This window comes from Phasianus colchicus, chromosome 18, assembly GCF_987193195.1.
Source record: "Phasianus colchicus chromosome 18, bPhaCol1.hap1.1, whole genome shotgun sequence".
NCBI classification, from domain to species: Eukaryota; Metazoa; Chordata; class Aves; order Galliformes; family Phasianidae; genus Phasianus; species Phasianus colchicus.
The window spans coordinates 7365566-7387003 of record NC_143453.1 but is presented as its reverse complement, the minus strand read 5'-3'; the positions used below and the strand labels follow the sequence as shown (position 1 = coordinate 7387003).

General features: G+C 49.2%; 1 protein-coding gene across 3 annotated transcripts in view; it reads left to right on the top strand.

Annotated features, from left to right (window-relative positions):
• The first annotated feature begins 3022 nt into the window (after positions 1-3022).
• CUX2 (cut like homeobox 2) overlaps positions 3023-21438 on the top strand; it is a 53562-nt gene continuing 35146 nt past the window's right edge. For all 3 annotated transcript variants that reach the window (XM_031592528.2, XM_090152629.1, XM_090152628.1), the window contains exon 1: positions 3023-3091. In XM_031592528.2, the coding sequence (XP_031448388.2) occupies positions 3029-3091 (63 nt within the window). In that variant the 5' untranslated portion in view covers positions 3023-3028. The remainder of the gene's footprint in view (positions 3092-21438) is intronic.

The following is a 21438-nucleotide window of genomic DNA, read 5'->3' as shown; positions in this document are numbered from 1 at the left end:
TATTTATGAAATTGAATTTTTTATTGAAGCTAATGCAATTCGCCTCTATATTATGCATTTTTATTAAACTAATGCATTTTAAATTAAACTGTTGTATATTAACTACAATGGCTGTTGGTACTTACAGTAAAATAATATATGTTTGCTGAAATCAATACATATTCCAAACCCAGGGTTTTCCAGTTAACAAGGCTGTATCAAATATAACAAATGCTTGTAGCTGCTTAATGTGATGCTTATATACGCTGGCTGCTGCATTTGTTTATTGGTAATGATTACTTTTCAAGGGAGAGAGCTTATTAAAGGTAGAAAGACGGATTTCCACGCAGCTGGTGGTGACCACCGCTTGTCCAGCGTTAGCCACAGGAGGAGGCAGTGAAGATGACCTGGATGCCACCTCCCTGTGCTTCCCATGGCGTAGGGAGGTGACAGGGACGAGGACGATGCCACTGTCCCCACGGTGGGGCTGTGCCCATGCTGCACACAGGATGCGGCAACAGCAGTGGCATTGATGGCGGAAAGCCACGAACAGCAGCGTGTTCCTCGACCCTCCCCGTGTCCCTGTGCGTCCCTCCCCGTGTCCCTGTGCGTCTCTCCCCGTGTCCCCTCCCGTCCCTCCGTGTCACCTCGTGCTCCCCGCAGCGTCACCCGGCGGGACGCGCTGCAGAGCCCGAGATGGCCGCCAGGTGGCGCCATTGCAGCGGGCGCGGGGCGGGCACGGCCCGGTGCTGGCGGGGACGCAGGAGAGGGCAGGGAGAGGAAAAGGAGAGGGAGGGGAGGGAGAGCAGGGAGAGGAAAGAGAGAGGAAAGGGGAAGGGGAGAGGGGAGAGAGAGAGAAAGGAGAGGGAAGGGAGAGGGTAGAGAAGAAAGGGAGAGGGGAGAGACTGGGGAGGGAGAAGGAAGAGACAGGGAAGAGAGAGAGAAAGAGAGGGGAAGAGAGAAGACAATAACACACTTACACAGCTGCACAGCCTGCAGTGGGGTTGATTTCTGCTTTCCCAGACCAGAGGAGGCCCAGAACACTGCAGAAGGGCATGAGGCAGATGGGGGGGCAATGGGGGGTGGGACGCCTTCCAGGATTTCCCAGAGCCCAGGACTCAGTTCTTGTGGTGCTGCCTTCCCTGAGCAAGGGATGGGGACTCAGCAGCTGTGTGGGTGTCTGCAAGGTCCACTGGCTGAGTAACAGAGCCCTGAGCTGGGGGCTGCCTCAGCCTCATGGCCTGCCGTGTCTCCACTCATCACAATGGCACTGGTTTGGCTCAGCGTGGGTCCTCCTGTCCTCCTGCCCACCCTTGGGACAAAGCATCCGCTGCTGGGAGGAGGCTGGCACGTGGCACTCACTGCCCACGCTGCCTAATGGGGTCAGATCACCGCACAAAGGACTTATCGGCCGGATCACAAGCGACAGGAAGGCGAGAATAAATTAACGCCTGAAATGGGAGCGTGCTGAAATCCAACATTTTTTTTTTTTTCCCCTCAAGTATGCAGAAAATCCCCTTCCATATTTTAATTAAAAGCCTTTCAGAAGAGGAGGTGAGGGGCTGCCATTTACAGCGGGCTATTGTCAGGCACACAAAGCGAAGCCATTCTGGAGACAAACTGATTTATTAACCTGCATCCCGCAGTGCTGCCAGGGCTGGGGGGACCTGATGGCCCCGCTGCCCCTGAGGTGGCCAGGGACATGGCTTAGGTGTGGGGCACAGTGTGACACTGTCCTCTTCCTCCTGGCTCCCACTGAGTTAGGAACGATTTGGCCAAAGTGAGGCATTCCTCCCAAGCCCACAATTTGATTTGCTCACCGGGGATGCCACGTTAGTTTTTACTTCTGATTTATGAGCCAGCTCTTCTGTAATTGATGGGTATGAGATCAGCCATGAGCAGCATGAGCCATCCCAGGCCACCAGCAAGGTGGTCACAGAGAGGACACCAGCAGGCACTGGCACCAAAGAAACTCAAGTTCCTCCAAAGAGGTAAACGTGGATACTCAACCTGGTCTCATAGAATCTTTAAGACTGGAAAGGATCACCAGGTCCAACCCCAACCCACCCCCACCATGCCCATTAACCACGTCCCTCAGTGCCACATCTATATGAGGGGCACAGGATGGGCTCAGGGCTGTGGGCTCTCCCAAACACAGAGTACTGCAAATCCTTTTGTTGAACTCTGATGTCCTGTTTGCTTGTTCTCCTACCCAAGGTGTTTTGTGATGTTGGGATTGCAGGCAGCTCTGTGCGTCTCTGAGTGAGGGTGAAGGGTGAGAAGGGTGAGGTAGGGGCTGTAAGAAAGAAGAGGACCCTTTTGCAGGTTCTGTGTGATAGGACAAGGGGGAATGGTTTAAAACTAAAAGAAGGGAGATTTTTAATGGATATACAAGGAAGAAGTTTTTACACTGAAGCTGCCCAGAGAGGTGGTGGTGCCCCATCCCTGCACACAGCCACGCTCAGGGGAAGGGGTTGTGAGCACTGATGGAGCTGTGGGTGTCCCTGTGCACTGCAGGCAGTGGGAACAGACAGCTCTTGCGCCTGTCCCCATGGCTGGATGAGAGCCGAGCTCCAACCTGTGCATGAGGTGCGTCACATCCTACCGCCTGCTCCCTGCTGGGGACACTCAGATGCCGGGCTGGTCTGCTCAACCACCTACCTACAAACCCCAGCAGGGCTGGGAGAGCAATAGCAGGTACTGGCGGGCAGATTTTATGCTTGCTTTGCTGCAGTAGCTGCCCGATGCCCACCCCAAGCCGTGTATAGCATTTTTCTTTCTTTTTTTATTTATTTTCCCCCAAATCCCGCAAATCACCGGGAAAACTTCCCCCCGGGGAGGGCCGCCCGGGTCTGCGCTAACAAAAGAGCGGAGCGCTGCGGGGCGGTGGCAGCAGCTGTGCCCGCGGCTCCGGGCCGCCCTCCGCCCGCCCCGTCGGGACCGGCGCGGCGCGGGGCGGGTCCGGGCGGGCGGCGGGGCCGGCGCTGGGCCGGGCGCTGGGGGCAGCGTGCCCCCCCCCCTTATTCCTCCTCCCCCCCCCCCCCCAAAGATGGCGGCGGACGTGGGATCGATGCTCCGGTATCGGACGCGGTTTGATGTCCGCCGGCTCCAGGTTGGTGGCGCGGCGGTCCCCCAGAGCCCCAACCCCGGCGGGGGTTCGGCGGAGGGGGGGCCCTCCTCCAGCCCTCCCCCCCCCCCGCTGCTCGCCGTCCCCTCCCTCCTCCCGCCCTTCGCCATCGATAGGTATCAGAAATTGATCCCCGGTACTCCGCCGTTCCGTTCCTCCGCCGCTCTTTGTTCGCACGGAGCAGCGCATGGAGCCGCCCGAGGTGACAGCCCCGGGGGTGGGCGGGGGGGAGGGAGGGGAGGAAGGCTGAAGTTGCGGGGAGCGGCGGGGTTCGCTGCCCGCCCCGTCGTTAAGTTTGGGGGATCCCCTCCCCAGCCCCCTCGCGATGCCGGTGTTCAGCCGGTAATTGTCACTGCCAGTTGTCGGGGAGCGATGCGGCGGTGGTAGTGGAGATGGAGAGAGGGAACGGAGCGGGAGGAGGATGCGATGCGTTCGGGGTTGGCTGGAGCCCTCCTGCGCTCCCATTGTTATTGGGGTCGGGAGGATCGGAGCGCGCACATTTGCAGCCCCGCATGTCGCTGAACCCAATTGGCGGTGGGAGGTTGAGTCCGGTCCTGAGAGCTCTCTCGGAGCTCCGGTTGTCACCTTATGATGGATACAGCACCAACAGAGAGATCCTTTGTGGTCCCGCTCGGGTCACCCGTACCGTCCCCATCGGGCTGTGAAATTAACGGTGAGTCCTTTGTTAACATTGATGACCTGAGAACAAACCGGCGGTGTTGACAGTGTGCGACTTCCATGGGCACGCAGCTCGTGGAGAGCCGGGCAGCGACACAATGGCTCTGCGAACGCCGCGGAATGGGATGAAACCCAACCTGGAGCCGCCACAAAAGCCGAAATGCTCATTTACATGGATATTAAAAGGGTTTATCCCTCCTGGAGATCACGGAGTTGAAAAACGCGGTGTGCTTCATGGGGGAGTCAACAAATTTAAATGTGCTTTTGTAAGGCTTCGGTGCTGTATCAACAGTTCCAGCATTTAATACATTTTGGCTTTTAAACAGATTATGCACTACAGCCTCGATTGCCAGCCCCAAAAGTACTGCAGGTAGCACGGCCACCTCTGCTCATTTATGGCATTGTGGTCAGAAGGGGATTAGGGGGATGAGAGCTCAGGATACAAAAGCATTCCCGGGTGCATCACGCTAATGACTTTTCCTGGGTGCGTGCAGAACCTTGATTTAATAATAAATATTGGCAGTGACTTTTCTGCAGGGTGGAGGGTATGTGGCTGGCAGCCCCCGGGAGCGGTGGCGATGGGAACGATGGCCATGGGGACGAGTGGCCATGGGAGCGATGGCATTGGGTGATGGTGGCACTGGGGAGCGGTGGTGGCACGGAGTCGTGGGCAGGCAGCAGTGCTGCGGGATCACAGTGGGAAAGGTGACCTTGTGCCAGCTTGGCCTGGTGCCCTCTATTAAAAAAAAAAAAAAAAGAAAAAAAAAAACCAGAAGGGAAACAATCCGTTTATTCTTTTTCTGAGAGCTTTTTTTTTTTTTTTTTTTTCCGTTGTCTTTATTTCTTGGGCTTTAATGCGTGGGGCTGAGCTGGCCTAGGGCTTGCTGGGAACGGCGGAGTTTGAGCAGCCCTGATGAATGGTGGGCATATGTAAAACACGCAGATAATGTGCTGCACGGCGGCACTTTGATCGAAGCGGCATCGAGCCCTTTTACAGCAAATAGGCTCGGAAATGAGGAGAGATAAAATTCTATCAAAGATAATACCTGGCATATTTCACTGGGTTATGAGATTGTTTTATTGTGTACATTACTAATGCAGTATTTTTTTACAGCTTTCTTGTGTATAATAGTCATAACGGGATTCATACCTTTATTTTGCTCTGTGCTTTAATTTGCTTCTGCTTTACGACGTTGGGTTTAGGGCTGTGTGGATTACATGCACCGTTCTGCTCTCACTCATTCCGTGCTAAACCAGCAAAAAAAAACGGGAAGAGTTGAGAGCTGCTGATTTGGGCTAAAAAATACACGAGTGAGGGGAGAGAAACCGATTAGAGCCATCTTTTATCAACGGCTCCGCATCGCATCGTGCAGATTAGCACTGGGGCTGTGTTCCCCAATACGAGGATGCTGACCCCATGCAGACTTGGGCAGAAAGTTGGGCGCCCGACGTTGCGTTTGCGGAGTTTGGGGAGGAGGGAAAAGAATGTGGATGTGATTAAAATATTATAACCTTATGATATTCTGAAGTGCATAAATTTTACATATCAGCTACAGAGGGAGTTTAGACATCCATTAAATGATATGACAGCTTGACTTATCTAAATGTGCTATCATTTAACAATGTGTCAAAATTCTTCTTTATATAGATGACAGCAGTAAATAAGCTATCAGTCCTCTTGGTTGAAGCTTAATTCCTGCAGCCTGGACGAGGAAACTTGCAGTGCTGTTGCGGAACAGCCCCCAGCAGGGTCGCCCCAGGGGAGTCGGGGAGGTTTTTGGGGTCTTCCCCTCCTCAGTATGTAATTTGGGGCTCTGAAGGTGGGCTGGAGAATCATAGAACCATAGAATATCCTGTATTGGAAGGGACCTGCTAGGATCGTAGGAGCCCCACCTTCCCTGCCATCCTACAGTTGTGGCGGTGGTCAGCTGCACTGGATGAGTCATGGAGTTCCATGGTGGGAACGGAGATGATGCTGCCCATCCCCTATAAGTGTTGGTATTTCTCCTGGGCAGTCTGAGAGCTCTCAGGGCCGCCCTGCTCCATCACTGAGCTGTGAATGTGGTTTGGGCTTTTCAGTGGCTCTGGCTTCTACCCAAGAGTCCAGGTGGGACATGGGCAGTGTTGAGGAAACTAATGCAAATTTTGGAGCAGTAGAAGTGACAAAGGTTCTCTTCAGGTGTCTGCCTTGTGGCTGTGTTATGTGGTGTCTAAGAGGTGTGTACTCCTCGGGACATGTTTCCAATGAGCACGGGATTTATAAACAGTTCTCTTTCATGTGGATTCTCTGCTGTCTAATATTGCAGCTGTGCTTTGTATCCATGTATCTGTAGGGATGGCGGTGGTGTTTCTTTCTCTGTTTTCATATTGATCAAGGTCTACAATAACCAGCAGTTCTGTCCCTTCCAATGCCATGGAGTCTCAACTGAATCATAGACTCACAAAGTTTGGAAAAGACCTCAAAGACCACCAAGTCCAACCCCAACCCATCACCCCGTGCCCACTGACCATGTCCCTCAGTGCCACATCCCCACGTTTCCTGAACACCTTCAGGGAAAGTCACTCCACCACCTCCCTGGGCAGCTGTGCCAGTGCATGGAATGCTCCCACCACTGCCAGTGGGCAGCTGGAGCTCAGTGCGGCCTGTGGAAACCTTGGTGGCTGGAGGCCCCGTGGTCTGTCACTGTAATTTCATTCTGCAATACCTGCTGCTTGGTTTTATGATCGGCTGAAAGTCAGACCCTGAAGTTCCCGAAGTGTAATGTGGGTTTTTTCCTGTGGCTGAATAATTGAGATGCTGCCAGACAAGAAGAGAGCTGCAGAAAATGAGAGTTTATCTTTAGCTCTGCAGCTCTCACTTTAGAAACTGGTGACCCCAATTCCAGCTCGAAGAGTGACTTCTTCCCTAATTAATAAATCCATTAATTAATTGTGTGCGTGCTGCAGCCCATTAGAGATATACGCGCTGGCCTCCTGATCCAGTTTAGTGGATTGTCTCTGTGGCCTCAGAGGGGGGAATAAAAAAAAAAGAGATTGTGACCAAGAGGCAAATAGGGACGGGGATGAAAATATAATTTGATCTCATGGGATGGGAGCAAAGGTTTGCAGCCCCGTGACCTCCTGCTTATGGAGCCAGGATGCCCAGGAGAGCTTTGAGGTTTGCCATGCCCCCAGTATGTGGGGCTGCTGGGTGGGTGTTGTGGCTGTGAGCCCGCATGCAGGTGGAGCTGAATGTTAAAGCGCTCAGCGATCCGAATTATTATTTATGACCAGATTAAGCAAACAGCACGCTCCCAGCCTGCGAGTCCTTTAGGAGGTGCTTGCTTAACTAGATAACCTCAGCGGAGCATGGAGAACCAGCTATTCATCTCCCTCCATATGTTGGCACAGGAGCTGCTCCCTTCAGTTAATTTTTCTTGCTGTCTGCAGAGACTTCAAATAAAAATGCAGGCATAATTGTTGTGTGCTCTGGTCCCACTGCTCCTGTTTTCTCTGCTGAACGTAAACTTAGCGGTTGGCAAGAGAAACAGCAGCGCTGAATGCAGAAGCCGTGGCTCAGCTGGGAAAGGAGTTTGTGGCTTTGGGTTTGACACATTCTATGCTTTTCCCCTTTTTTGCCAGCAAGAGGAAAGCAGTATTCCTGGGATCACAGTGCTGCCACATGTGCCAGTCCCGTTGCTCTTAGGGCATCACCATGGGACAGCCCGACCATCCTGCTCCTTGCTCTGAATGAAACTCATTTGGGGTCAGCACAACGCAGTGTTACAGGCAAACATTGCTTTCCTGGAGATGGAGAGCGATGGGCAGCACAGTGCAGGCTGCCTCTACCTGGAACAGTTGCACTGAGCTCATTCATCCCCCCAAAAGGCTTCGGGAAGGTGGTTGGAACATTTTGTACCATCCTGCTCCTATTATAGAAAGATGTAATTCCCCAACTTGGGAGATAATAAGCAGGTATTGACTTCTGCTGAGGTCATTATCAAGATTTATTCAGTCAATATGGCTTCTCAGGTCAATAAATCTTGAGGTTGATAAAGGAGGAATATATACTTGCAGACTTTATTAAAAAGTTTTCCCCTTCTGTAACAATTCCTAGTGTTTGTGGTGTTAGCATCCACCACTGAGTGCTCTTTAATCACCCTTTTTTTGCAGTTCCCAGCACATTTTGCAACAACAGCAAAACCATAGAGGGAGGAATCAAACCCTGTTGGCATCAACGTGCCATTCTCCATTGCCAGCCTGCACCCTTGTGCCTCAGTTTCTCTGCTCATGGGCAGAGAACTGAGGTTTTGGGGTCACGCAGTGGGAACGCAGCCATATATGGAGGATGCGTGGGCATTTTAAGTTGAGTTTCCCAGTTCCATGCACACGAGTGCATAGATGCACGCACTGGGGATGTCTTTCAGAGCTTTTTAATATGGCCTCACTGTGTAATTTTTAATTTTTTTTTACTAGTTTGGTGCAACATTTTAATGATTTCCCCAAAGCTCCAACGGGACCCCAGAGAATTGATGGAGCTGCGGTTTCAGTGACTTGCTGCTAACACACGGCTGTTTTCGTATTAATTGATGGGTGTGCTCGTGCTGGTGACTTCTTCTGCAACACGGGTTTCTAAAAAAGTAAATAACCCACTGGAACCCCATGTAAATATGACTCCGGTGGGAGCCACGCCGTGCGTCAGCCGCTCCGAGCGTGCTGCGGTTGCCTTGGGTAACGCTGGTGCAGTTGTACGCTGAAGTCAGGACCTCAGGCTTCCTTTGTTTTCCTCCGTCAGGAGAACATCGTGCAGCATTGCCTGGTGCTGGTGATGTGCTGTGTAAGCACGGCTGCTCGGCTCAGCGGGGTCTGGGGAGCACCGCGACCTGGCTGTGCGTTAGTGCTGCACAGAGCGGTTCTTCGTTATTAATCACGGGGCGCTTTGCAAACATTGCTTCATTCCTGGGAGCCGGGTAATCATTACCCTGTTTGTCCCCTGGCTTCTTGGCTAACAGATGGATGGAGGCGGGTGGGGGCAAGCTGGGGACTTTTCAGCCATGGAGACCAGAAACTGGGAACTTTCTGCCCACGGATCAAGCAGGGTTGAAAGAAAAAACATTGCTAAAACCCAACGTGAAGCATGTTGGCCAGCTAGGGTTTAAAGAAAGAACATTGCTCAAATCCCCATTGGTACATTCCCTGTTGGTACGGGTGCTGGTGGTGCCAGGATGCAGGTGCCATGCAGAGGAATGCTCTTGGTGACCACCCACCTACAGCCCCTGTGGCTCTGCTGTCTCCCCAAGGGCCTCGAGTTCACCAAAACACCACTTTTTGACCCCAAAATGTTGTGTCTGTCCAGGGGCCACATGCCATTCTGCACTGTGTGAGCACGGCGCGTGCTGCAGAAGCGACGGAGCTGGGGCCGCTGTGCCTCCCGCTACCGCAGCACTCCTTCAAATAGAAGCAGCTAATTAACATTATTCTTTAATTATTGCCTTTATCAACAAGGGGTCTGGTTTATACCAGCAGGATAGTCGCTTTCCCTTCCACTACCCAAGTGAATGCTTCAGTTCCTGTTGCTTTTGAAATGAATTTGATGTCATCTGCCCATTGTCACTTAATGGGGACACTTGGGTAATGATTGCGCGCTCCAGCCCTGTTAGCAGCACTGCGAGCGTGTAATTTAGCCCCTTAGGCAACGGTACTTTTGAAATCTCTGGATAGTTTTGAACTCTCTGTTCTTAATTAAATATGCAATTTTTCACGGTAACCAGGTTAATTCTTTTGTGTTGTGTTGTAATACTGTTAGGAATTTTCATAGTTCTTATTAAACATTATTCAGGCATTGTGAATTCCATAATTAAAAAAAATGAAAAGAACAAAGCTTGATTCACTTCTTTCTTTTCCCTGGTTAATTTATCAAATGAATTTTGCAAATTTTTCTTTTTGTCCCCAGACAGTGTGCCAAGTGTTTTAAAGGGGAAGGATTTAATTGCTCTGTAGGGATTGGTTGGTTATGAAGGATTTGGCTGTTTGATTAGTAAACCCTACTGGGAATGGTTTAATGCTCCATGATCTTAAAAATTGTCTGATTGTTGGGCTCTCCAAGGATGCTTTCTCTTTTCGTTATGTACGGCAACAGCTTCGTACAAGTGTGATTATGGGGTGGTGAGGAGGGAGCTGATCTGCCTGCCCCAATGTAGGGAAATGATATTGGGAACAGCAGTGGAGGGACAACATAACTGGGGGATGCAGAACTGCAAATGCAGCTTTGTAGCATCTCCTATTGAGATGGGATTGGAATTCCCATGTCCAGCAGGCGTGGAGGTGTTCAAGAACCATGTGGATGTGGCACTTGGGGATGTGGTTTGTGGGCATGGCGGGGATGGGTTGGGGTTGGACTTGGTGCTGTTAGTGCTCTTGTCCAACCTTCACGTTCTGTGATTCTGCAGGCAGTATTGGAGCTTGGGTCATGGAAGTACGGGATCTGGGGTTTTCTTGTGGGATTTGGGATTTCCCATGGGGCAGGATGGGTTCTGTGTCCTGCTCGAGGCACAGGGCAGCCCTGGGTGATGCTGGCTGTGAGTCGGCTGCCAGACGGGATCAATAGTGGCAGCTCCGAGGGGCTCCCCAGGGTTATTTGGGCTTTAAGGAGAGGTCAAAGAACCATTGAACTTATAAATATATTAGTATTTAAGGGAAGAATTGCTGTCTTCCAGCTTGGTTTACATGACTTTTTCCTGTTCTGGTTAAAGTTGAGGGTTGGGACCTTGGTGGTTTGGGAGTGGAAAACAAAATGTGCAGCAGTGCTGCAGGAGGGGTCTTTGCTCCAGAAAACATCACAGGAGGTGTGCAGGCAGACAAGAGGCATTGCCAGCCTGAAAAGCAGAACAGGGATGCAAAATATCTTTGTTATTTCTCGAAATTTTGCTTAAATGCAAAGATTTGTGCCAAGTCCCAACTGTGTGTGCGCCTCAGCAGAGCTTGGGCTTGCAGCTCCGTGTAGCACTGCTGCAAGACCCTTCCAGCACCTCCAGTTCCATGCAGATCCCAAAAGTCATTTTACACCAAAAAAAAAAAAAAAGAAAAGAAAAAAAAAGAAGGCAAAGAAGCAGACATTTGAAAGGTGAAGCCAAGCAGACGCTGGTAATGTATTCACAGGCATGACACAGAATGGCAGCGTGTCGTGAACCGTGTCCCCGGAGACCAAGGGGTGGGATATTGGCTTTAACCCACAAAGGCTCCAGTCGGGGTGTAAATTCATCAGGCTTACGGGATTGCTCTTGGACTACTGAATAATTTACGGTTCCAGAGCCCAGCCAGGTTCAGGTCATTGGGGTTCATGGGTTAATAACAGGTTTGGTTTTTGTTGTCAGCAGCTGCCTTGATAACATATGAAAGAATCCTATTCTGTTGATTAGATTTTGAAATGGATCAATTTTTAATCAGCAGAACATCTGACTCACTCAATAAGAGTAGCATTGTGGAGACAGAGTGGAGGTGCTCTTTATTTACAGGATTGTTTGTTTTTACCCATACGCAAATCCTTGGCCCCCTGGCCCCATTTCCCCCAGGAGAAATTGCTCGTGGTTCCTCAGCATTGCGATGGGTGCCGGATCCAGCCCCGCACCTCTGTAAATCCATAGGTGCTTATGGGATACCTGGACTTAGCAATCTGTTGTTATTGATGGAAGAACACTTCCTTACCAATGGGTTTCCCATGGGCTGCTGGTTGCCCACCCCAAGCCCTCAGCCAAAGCAGGAAGGTCTCCAGCCAAAAAAACGAGCAAAGCTTCAAAGTGAGTAACTTGGCCAATTTCACCATTACCTTTAATTCTAAAAGAGCTGAATTCCCACTCCAGGTTAATGTCTGAGTGGGGATGATGTTTTTGTCATTTTTTTTCAGTGCTCAAGGCACAAAAGGCATCCCAGGCCCAATGTGCTGCATTATATCCTAATACCTACACACATTTCTTCTTGTAAAAGCACGCGTAAAATAAATTTCCCCATAAGCAGGAGCTGGCGTGTCAGAATTTCGGCCTGAAGCAATCTCTAACAACAGGCAGAGTGGGACTCCCTGAAAATCCAGCTCCCACCTCCTTCCTTCCCTCACTCTTTTTTAATAACAGAAAGGGTGAAAGTCTCATAAATAGAACTTTGTGAACGGTGTCACCGGATTAAAGATTGCTTTGCGGTTGTTGGGCGGGCGCTGATGGATCGCTCGTGGAGCCCTGTTGCTGGCAGGTATTGATGCAGATAAGTTGGCTCTAGTGGTAATTTGCATGGTTTGCCCTGGGTGCTCTGCAATTTTACTTTTAAAACTCATGCCTTCTGGCAGTCTCCTTCACCTAAATAAATATTTTCCCTCTTGCCAAGGATCAATTAAGATCACAGTTCCATGGGGGCTTGTGGCAGCACTTCTTTTGCTTTTCTTTTTTTTTTTTTTCTTCTTTTTTTTGCTTTTCTTGCTTGCAAGAGTTGCCTCATGGGCAGGGCGGCCTCAGGTCCCATCCTGGTGCCAATGAGGCGGGTGATGGATGGGCGCCTGCTAAAAACATGAGCAACATCAGAAGGTTAAATATGCATTTTGCATCATCCCTGGCAGTTTTATTTTCAGGAGAGCAATGAGTGTCACGAGGTCATGACTTCCAAATTAAGTTTATTTTAGTGATGGAGAACGTGCTCATCTGTTGAGCATCCACTGGTTATTTTCTGAAGAGAATTTAAAGAAAAATTATAGAGTTATAAAACCAACTGAGTCGGAAGAGACCCCCAAAGGTTGTCTGTTCCCACTGCCTGCAGTGCACAGGGACACCCACAGCTCCATCAGTGCTCACAGCCCTGTTTCCTGAGCGTGGCTGTGTGCAGGGATGGGGCACCACCACCTCTCTGTGCAGTGCCTCACTGCCCTTAGTGTAAAAAACTTATATTCAATCTAAATCTCCTCTCTTTTAGTTTGAAACCAGTGCTTTCACAAAGAGTACGGGGTCAGCTGAGCTGGGTTCTGTTTCTAAGGGCTGGTGCTCGAGGGCTCAGAGGTGATCCCATGTGTCAAGTAATGGGGACAGCCCTGGGTTGATGCCCAAGGGAGGCATCGGCTCCTCTGGTAACTCATTAACTCTCCAAATTGCTGTTGCATTTCACGGCAGAGGAAGTGAATGAACAGTGGATCAGAGCCTGGCTTTGGGTGCTGCTCGGCCTGGGGTCACTCCACCAATGCAGTGCTGGGATCCTCCTGGGAACAGAAGCGATGAGGAAAAAAATGTTGCCTTGCCTCTTCAGTTGGGATTTAAGAGAATAACAGGTGAATTTGGGTCTGTGAACCCATGCCCAGGACAACCCCAGGCCAACAGGCAGCAGGTGGAGGCACTGGGAGCGGCGTGTCATCTGATCTCCTTCTCCTGGGATTTTTAAGGCATTCTTCCAGGTATGAGGCTCCTATGGTTTGAGTGTGTTAAGATGACACAGGTTGCATTTTGGCAGAACTCATCTTTTCCTTCTCTATCCCTTCCACACACCATACGTAACCTCAGTCTAAAAGGGTTGCTGTATTTTTCTTTCGCGTTCAGCTGATAATTAAACAACAGAGCCCAGCATCCCTCCAGTACAGAGCAGATGGGGCAGCCTGAGTCCTAGCACTCTGCTGGCTCCGACAGTGCTGAGTCCCTGGGATGATATGGGGCACGTGTGGCACAGCCGCGTCCCACTGTGGGATATGGGATGGGGTGTGGGATGGGATGTGGGATGCAGGACAGGATGCAGGATGGGATGCAGGAAGAACGCAAAATGTGGGATGCAGGGCAGGGTGCGAGATGCTGTGCTCCTGCCTCCTGCCTTCCCGCTGAGCTGCTTTGCTGTTACAGCTGACGTGGAGGTTTTTTTGGTAACAAATACCTTTTTAGTGGATAATCCCAGCCTGCTACTTGAAGAAGCCATTAAGGAGCACAGTGCGGGCTGCCTGCTGCATGTACCTGCAGTGTGCTGAGTGCCTCCCGCTGCACGGCTGTGCCACGCAGCACCGAAAAGTTTGGGGCTGCAGATTCCTTTGCAGAGGGACGAGAGCAATTTGCAGAGCAAATCACCACCTTTCCCCGTTTTGTCTCTGAGCTGTTTAGAAACGACGTTGTTTGCTTCCCATCGCCTGCGCTGGTTTCTCGTTGCAATGCCCTATTTTATTTTATTTTTAAGCAGCTACAATTGATAATTTAGTTTCGGATAAAGCAACCTTAGAGCTTTTATTTCTCAGAGGCCAAACATTGATGTTGTGTGAAATGGGAGCTTTGCAAAGCCTTTGTATGGAACTTAGCTTCCTGAAAAATTTATTTACTGCGACTGTGATCCGCAGGAGCGAATTGATGTTTATCTACGGTGGTTCTTGCCAGAAAAAAAAAAAAAAAAAAAAAAAAAAGCATAACTGCACTTTCTTCAGAAGCCTTGAAAGGCCTTTTAAATAAGTGTCTAATAGTAGGCTCTCAATAGCAAACAGCCAGCTTGACAGACAGTGTACAGTATATTATTAACTATAAGCAGGCTTAATCTTTTTCTCATGTTTTAGAGAATGCTTTATAACCCCATGGCCAAAGGATTCATGATCGCCGGGTACGTGAAGCTGAGCAGTATGATGTTACTGCGGGGAGATCGATGCGCCGGGCTGCTCCCTGCTCCCTCCTTGCCTAAGTTCTGCGTGGTTGAGCCTGAGGAATACATGTTGCTGGTTCTGGGTGTGAGCCAAAAAGTTGGAGAAAATCGGCAATGAGCGTGCTGGAAGGAGATGTGCAATTAGTCAATTAAACAGGCGGTGTTTGCTTGGTGTGTAACTCGCAGCCAGCTTGGGGTTGGTGGCCCTGGTGGCATTGTGGTGGCAGCAGTGACACGGGGACGTTGTCCCACAAGGTTCCTCCTGCACAGCTGGGACCAGGCAGGCTTCTCCTCATCTCTTCCATGTGTGGCATCTGCATCCAGCTCTGCTTCCCCATGGACAAGCACATCCCTCGAGAAGATTCCTTGTCCTGGATGTACTGAGCTCAGTGGGACAGCAATAGATGGGGACAGTGGCACTGCCTCTGGGCATCCCTGGTGCTTTGTCCCTATTCCCTGTTCCACATCACCTGGTCTTATGTCTCCATCCCATCTCTGACCTCCAAAGCTCTTCCATGGTCTCGTCAGTGGGAGATGGAGCTGATGGCACGTAAGATCTTCCTTTCTAATCCAATTTTGCAAATAATTTGTGTCCGCTCCAAGTGAAAAAGTGCTATATGTGTGTGCTGAACCTCTCAGGACGTGAGCCCAGTTTGCTGCAGGCTCCTTTGCTACTTCCCAGGGATCCCCTGGGGCTTTGCCAATCTCCTTCTGGCTCCATGAGTGGCTTCTCATCCTCTTGGCTGTCCCCAAGCCTTCCAAATTCTGTTTTCCTGGCTTTTACCTATGTGCCATCCCTCATTACTACTCTGCTTCATTGCACATCCGCACCTACAACACTCTGCAGCCCTGTTGGAAGCTCCACCCAAAACCAGCTTATTATTTAATGTTTTTAATCATAATGGGAGGCTGCTTCTGGATGCTGATTGATCCAGGCATCTCCTGTCATCCAAGTGTCTCCGGCTGAGGCTGTAATGAAATAGTTTGATGCTTTAACACAAGTGTCAAACACTTCCCCGACAGCACGAGCAGCACAGGCTTTGGTTGAGGTGTCACACCAGTTCCATTTCCACAGTCATTCCTTTGATCCATAAAAGGAGATAAGGAGTTTCAACTCAGGGTAGGTAGCAGCTGCTCTTGAAGATTTTAAAAATAAGAAAATATGCAATAATAGAAGTGTTAAGCTTTCATGTCATGTTATGAAGTAGTCCTAGTGCTGTGAAATAATGTAGGTGCAATAACAGTGGTAGAAATGATGAACACGAGTTAATCCTAAACTAGAAAAGAAACTGAATGATTTTCTTTTTGGAAATGCTCAAAGTTGGTTTTCCTGATATTTCAGGTGAGAACATCTTCAGAAAAGCCTTTTCTAAAGGAAACAAGTGCTGGTTTTCCTGGCTGTGGCATTCCCAGCACACAGTTTTGAATATTGGTGGGTCCAATTCCTCCCTAGCATGGTGTGGTGGCACTGGGCTGTCATCAAGATATGGGAGTCTGGGCTGAGGATGTCCAGTTGTAATGTTGAAGCACTTTTTGGAACATTGGGTTCATAAGGAAATGCTGTGTGAGCAGCTGAAGAAAATTTCTATGACATGCTGAAACGAGCAGGTTTCAATAATTGGATATCTGCACTGCTTTCCCTTCACTCTCCTCCATATGGACACCGTGTGTGTTGGTCTTCTCACTTCAGAAGATTTGCTTTTAGTGGTTTATTTTGAAAATATTTTCCATACAGACATCCTCCCTCTCCCAGTGTTGGTGCAGCCAACCTAGGGCACGGAACGTGACTGGGAAGCGGTGGCAGTATAGTGTCATGTTCCTGTCCATCAGTCCTGCACAGGATGCCGGGGATGCAGCAGACACACAGCCTTATCCATCCACCCATCCGCCCATCCATCCGCCCATCCATCCACACATCCATCCACACATCCATCCATCCATCCATCCATCCACCCACCCAGCCACCCAGCCACCCACCCACCCATCCATCCCCTTCTATCCATCCATGCATCCATCCATTCCCATCCATCCACCCATTCCAATGCTGGAATTACTGCATTGGGAAAAAAACAGGGGATTGCTCTTGGCTTTGTCCAGGGCACATGGCTTGCTTTGTACCTGTTTCTCAAGACAAATTGTGGTGCCTTTTTCAGCCAAGGAAAGCAAAACCCAAAAAGCTGGGAAGGCAGCGCGTGCGAGATGCTATCTCTAGGCAGAGCGAGTTACAACATTTAATACAAGGAAGCTTTGAGGGCTGCACAGTTTGCATCAGAGCGCAGCGTTCCTGCGCTGGAGATTAAACCTCACATTTCATTTTTATACACTGTGCTTAATCCAATAATGATTCCATGTTACAAACGGCAATAATATCTTTCAGCATAGTTAATCAGAATAGACTTAATGCTGTCACTATTTATTAACCTTTGTTGAAAAGCAAGAAGTTTTCTTCCTAATCTGTGATTGTTGCTCTTGTCAGGCTCTATCAAGTGCAAACCAGCTTTGGCATTCATTAAGGCAGGAGGATGCTGCCTTGCCAGCTGGGATGCCTGCAGTGGATGGAAATTCTGGGTGGGGAGCTCTGAAAATCCTTCCCAAGCCCCCCTGTGTCCCATTGCTGGGTGGTGGTTGCAAGCAGGAATTTTGCCCTTCGATCTTCTCGCGTTGGTCTCTCACTGCAGAACAGCCTGCACTGGAATTGGCTTGTAGGAGCACCTGGAATTAATGAGCCAGCTTGGTGCTGGGCAGAAATCGATGCTTCCTGCGTTAATTGTGCCGTGTTCCAGCTTTGTCTTTTTATTCTGAGTTATGTAGTTGCAGGCAGAGATGTCTCTCTTTGGCAGTAACCCAGGGGTCTTGCTCTCATGCCTGTGCTCAAATGTTGTTGGTGACACAGCACAGGAGAGCTCATTTTGGCCATGTTTTTGCACAGTTTGCTGCTTTTGCAGCAAGCAGGGTGCCCACTCCAGAGGAGCAGCAGCTTCATGGTGAATGCTTGGGGACCCAGCACAGCCACCTGGGTTAGGACAGTAACCTCTCATCCCAACATCCCCATAGAACAAGAAGCCCAAAAACTCAATGCAAGCAACCCCCAAACCCTCTTATTTCTGCCTGTTTCCATCACCCCATGTCCCCAGGATATCCCTTACAAAGCACCCATGGGATGCTGTTGGTGGCACAGGTTTTGGCAGCACTGAGTTCTGTCTTCTGAACTAGAATGGTGGGTTCTGAACTAGAAGGAGGTGGGTTTTGGTACCAATAACAATAATTTAGAACCCTCTTAAACCTCCTCTGCAGGAGGCTGGCATCTCTTTCAATTTGGATATTAGAGCAATTTGTTCTTCCAAAGAGCAGGCAGGCATCAGCACAGACTGTGCAGGGTGGTAGTGGGGTCACTGTCCCTGGAGGTATTCAGGAAATGTGGCACTGAGGGATGTGGTCAGTGGGCATAGAGACACAAGAATCCCATTTTGCTAACATCACTGAAGCCTAAACATAGTATTTATATTTTTAACCAATTGTTCTTTATGGCATCGATTTACATGTAATATAGTCCTTGCATGAATAACCACTGTAAATCTGGAAACATTTATCATCTGAAGTAGCTGTGAACTCAGTCAGATTCTTTATTTTTTAGATATGGATGTGGACCTTGAAACTCAAGGTAGAGAATAAAATGTAAGCCAGAGTTTCTGTTCAGAGTTTCTCCCAGCAAGATGATTGACCGTTGAGAAGAGGGAAGGGTTAAGATAAGTTAAGATAATCTGGCTATATGAATAGGTATGGAGTAAATCACGATGAATGGAGACTTTGATCTGGGCTATCAATGTTAGCAATGGTTCTTCCCAGCTGGAGAAATGAACTTTGGAACAGAGTGGCCACAACCTTTTACCCCATCCTTGGAGGTATTCAGGGCAGGTTGGATGGGGTCCTGGTCTCCTTGGTCTTGTGCCTGATTTAGTTGGCAATCCTGTCCATGGCAGGAGGGTTAGACTTCGATCTTCGAGGTCCCTTCCAACCCAAGCCACTCTGTGCTTCTATTCTATGACTCTTCTCCACACATCCTGTTAGCAATTTGCAGGACTGTGGGCTGTGTGTACCCAGGGCTCTCTGCTTCCAGACTTCTTCAGTTCTTGTGAAGCAGTGATCTTGAGAAAAAAGAAAAAAAGCCAAGAAAAGGAAAAATCCCAAGCCTGCATCCCCGTCATGCATGGAGGTCTGGAGTGCTCTGCTGCTAAATTTAGCCATTTAAAGAAGATTATGGCCTATCCACTTGGGACTTTTAAAAAGGCTTTCACAATAACTCTTGAGAGCCTGATGCCTCTAATCCTTAACTTTAATTTAAAATAAAGAAATCTTTTCAACTTGCCCTGCTGCCCTCCCCCTGCCCCATTATTCAGGCTGAGATTCTTTGCCACTTGCTTATGGAGCAGAGATGTGCTAAGCTGGTTTAATTTCTTAGGAAGACATTTTTTTTTTAATAGAAGGAAAATCAAGCCAACACTCGAGAGCATACACAGCAGTTTACCACCATAGGAGGAATTAATCAGTCTATAAAGTTCAAAATGTACAAAGAGGGAAAAAAAAAAACCCACCCTGAGTGATCAAACACAAGGCTCTTCGCTGCGATGCAGAGATAAAAGCCTCTTCCTCCACACGCTTCCCTGCTATTGGCAGCCAGTGGGGTCAAGATTTCTTTTTTTGTTGTTGTTATGGAAAGCCAGAGATAATTAATGTTGTTGAAAGAGGGCTCTGGGCTCGGCGTCTGGCAGGCGAGCCCCCAAGTCTGGGCTGCGGCGAGGCAGCGGCAAGCAGGGAAAGTTCCCCGCAGAGGAGCTGCCAGCAGAGTGAAGCCATAAATAATAGCAGGAGATATAAAGGAGGCTTGGAAGCAGCACAGTGCCGCTGCTCCATGGGGTTGGCGTCCTGTCCCTCCCTCGGGTCCCGCATCACCGATCCCTTTGTGTTCTTGGGATGCCCCAAGGATGCTCGGTGCCCCGTTAGCTGTGTGCTTGGTGTAGCTCATTTGGATGTGTCCTGTTATAGGGTTTGCGCTCAACCTGCCTGTGTTGGTAATCAATAGATGTATGGTCACCCAAGCTGGCTGTGCATCTCTTCTATCAAAGCTGTGACAACAAAAGATCAAGATGCGAGCGGGCAGACTCATGCATCGAACGCTATTTAAAAAGCAGGATGAATTAATTACCACCGTTAATGACAGACTTTGGGAGGCTTCAGTTAGCCTCGAATGTGGAGAAAACCACATTGATGGCATCCCAGTGCCATGCCCCAAGATGGGTCTGGTCCCTGAGCATCCCAAGCTGTCCCCATTGCACAGCGCTGGGTTTGCCCATCCAGCTGCTTGCTCAGATCCTGTTAATTAGGATTATTTTTTAATTGCTTGGAGGCATCACTGTCCTTTCTCAGCCCTGCTGAAGGAGCAGTGCAGAAGACCATCAGCCCCTTTTCTGTGCTGGTTAGTTGTAATGCAGCAGCACCAGAGCTGCAACCAGACAGGACTTGTCAGCTGTAAAAGACACTGGCAGATTTTATTAGTTGACAGAAGGGGTATTTTTTTCCTCGTGAAAATATTAAAAAGTCATTTTAGTTTAGAAACCTAATTTTAATTTAGTTAGGTTTTAATTTAATTTAGGTTTTAAATTCATTTTCCGTCAGAACTCAATTTTTCAAGTGTAATTTGATGCCGTCAGTGGCTATAATGTTTAATGTCCTGCCTATAAATTGCAGGGACGGCTCAGAGATGATTTACAGAATCCAGGCTGATGTGGCCACTGGATGAGGCCATGCCTGGATCTGCACATCACCCAGCATGGGAGGAGGTTGGCATGAGAAAATGACCCAAAGGGCTGCACTATCAGAAAGCCCCACTTGCAGTCACCTGCATCTACAGAGAATTTGTATTTTTTTCCTCTTTTTCAAGCCAGGCCCCTGTAAAACACAGCACCATTGCATAAAATACCATCTTGATTTAATCCATCCCTCTGAGTGCTCCATCTAATTACAGTATTAGAGAAGTCTTCAGAGCATGTATTGAGCATTATAAATGGGGATAAGATGATTCTAGTAATGGCTTAATGATACAGGTGAGACAGTTGGTGTCTGCCTGCATCCCTGGGCTGTGGCCAGACTGATTTGGCAGACAACAACCCCAGGGTGCTCATGTCCATTAGCAGGCTTTGATTTTCCTCTTGCTTTTGGCTTCTGAGTAGCATTTCATTACCTGCAGGGCACACTGCATCCATGGGAATTCTTGTACAATGACATTTGTTTGTCTTTTTTCTTGGCCAGCATGTGCATTTCAGGTGTTGCATGAATCCCATGGCTGCCTGAAGGCTGCCCAGAGCATCTCCATGATATTCACTTCCTGTGATGTTTAGCCACATGTAGCAATTGGACAGATCAATACAATGGGAAAGGCATTACAACAAAGGTGTGATAAAAGAAGGACCAGCACGACAGAAAGGTGCTATAAAGGAAGAGAAAAAGATTGCTCACCTGTATCAGCAGGTTTGCAGGGGAAAACTTCACCAAAGAGGGATCTCCAGAAATAGATCCTTCCCCACTGGCAGTCAGCCCTTAAATGAGATCTGAGAGAGGTGCAGCCAGGCTCCACCCCTCCTGATCACACCCATGAATTGCCTTCACCTGTGCTCCCAGGGCTGACTGGATCCCTTCCCCAGTGCTCAATCTATGGTTCAGGCTGTGACTGAGCAGTTCCCATACAGTCATGTGTCGATCTCATCCCATATCTCATCCCTTATCTATCTCACCCTGTATCTCATCTCATCTCCCTTCAAATCATGGTGCAGCTGTGGTTGTGCACGTGGGACACATGGCAGCATCCTGGCACAGTGCTGGAGAAGTGCTGGGGCTTCAGAATTCCAGACTGGCTGAGATTGTAAGGAACCTCTGGGTCCATTTGGTCCATCACCCAGAGGGTCACAACCCATCAGGGACACTCAGAGCAGGGTGCCCAGCACCATGTCTATCTGACTTCTGAAGATCTTGAGGAGAAGACCCCA